Genomic DNA, 1,324 nt, shown 5'->3' with positions numbered 1-1,324 from the left:
ATAAGGATCACAGTTAGCTTCATCCAAAAATAATCTCCCATTTTGCCCCTACCATGTTCTCCAGGTGTTTGGATTACACCTCCCAGAAGTTTCACGGCAGCCATGCTGTTGGGAGAATTCTAGGAGGTGGAAGTTTACTCATCAAGAGGCCATTCATGTTAGAGAACGCAGCCTTACACCTTCATGTATGCCCAGATGTTTCTTCCTATACGTGCTGTACTGGATGGCAAAGTCTCAAGAAAATTCTTCTCACACCCATCTGAGTACAAACTGAGTACAAACTTCTTTATGGTTGTAGTCTGTTTTATTGTGATGGGATCAAGTGGCAAAATTCTAAACTCCCATTAATGCCATCAGTACCTTTGTAAGCAGAACTCAAATGAAATTGCAGTTGAATATTGGTAATCAATCTTTAAAATGCAAAAAAAAATATGTTTGAAGATCATAGAATATTCTGTGCTAAATGTTAGAGGCCTACTGCCCTTATACTAATAACAAATTTCTACTAGCTCCTATTGGTCATTTCCCAAATAAAACTATCAATTCACCAGAGTTCCTGCCAAGAGCAATCATGAGGTAGCCATTCATGAATAGAGATCAGTGGTTAGATACTACCCAGTAGACCAGGGGTCTTCAAACTTGGCCCTTTTATGACTTGTGGACTTCAACTCCCAGAATTCCTCAGCCAGGCAAGCTGAGGAAGTTGAAGTCCACAAGCCATAAAAGGGCCAGTAGACCATCAGCTAAGGGTTAGGTTAGCAGTTGAAAATCTCAAAACCAAATATGGTTTTCTGAAGAACAGTATCCAACCCAGGTGGAGGCAGGAAGCAACCTCTGAAGAAATTGATGTTCCAGATAGCTGTTTGGAGGGGGAGGAGAAATCAAGGTCTGAACATAACTGCTTTTGTAAACCAGTGGTGTTCTCTCTCTTATTCTAGCATCATTGCTCTATCCTTATGGAGAAAACCAAGGTGACACAGAAAACCCAGTGGCTGATGATGGGAATTCTCCAGAGATCTTCACTGAAAATTCATTCTCCTTCTATGGCAAAAAATACAACTCCCTTTTTGTATGTAATACCTGCCAGATATTAATACCTGCGCTCCGGACGGGGAGGATAGAAAGGGTTCCCCCCACCTGGAGGGCGGGGGTAGAGAATAGCTGCGATAGAAGGCGTAAAACACTTAAAGGGACCTCTTACATTGGAGTAGGCACCTTGCCCGTAACACGGCAGGAACAGCTGGGTCCATTAACATGTAGCAGGAGCCGGATGCAGGCGATCAACGCTATATAAGGGTTTCTTCCAGACTGCTGTTTTAACGCC

General features: G+C 42.9%; 1 protein-coding gene across 1 annotated transcript in view; it reads left to right on the top strand.

Annotated features, from left to right (window-relative positions):
* Positions 1-1,324, top strand: part of LOC107298732 (sushi, nidogen and EGF-like domain-containing protein 1) — a gene marked incomplete in the record, with an annotated part of 14,375 nt that overhangs the window by 2,328 nt on the left and 10,723 nt on the right. Inside the window, 1 exon segment of the mRNA XM_015828099.1 lies at positions 939-1,069. Within this exon segment, the coding sequence (XP_015683585.1) occupies positions 939-1,069 (131 nt within the window).

Source organism: Protobothrops mucrosquamatus, unplaced genomic scaffold (assembly GCF_001527695.2).
Source record: "Protobothrops mucrosquamatus isolate PMUCROS unplaced genomic scaffold, P.Mucros_1.0 scaffold_220, whole genome shotgun sequence".
Lineage (NCBI taxonomy): Eukaryota > Metazoa > Chordata > Lepidosauria > Squamata > Viperidae > Protobothrops > Protobothrops mucrosquamatus.
Note: the sequence above shows the minus strand (reverse complement) of the source record. Positions and strands in the feature narration are given on the sequence as shown.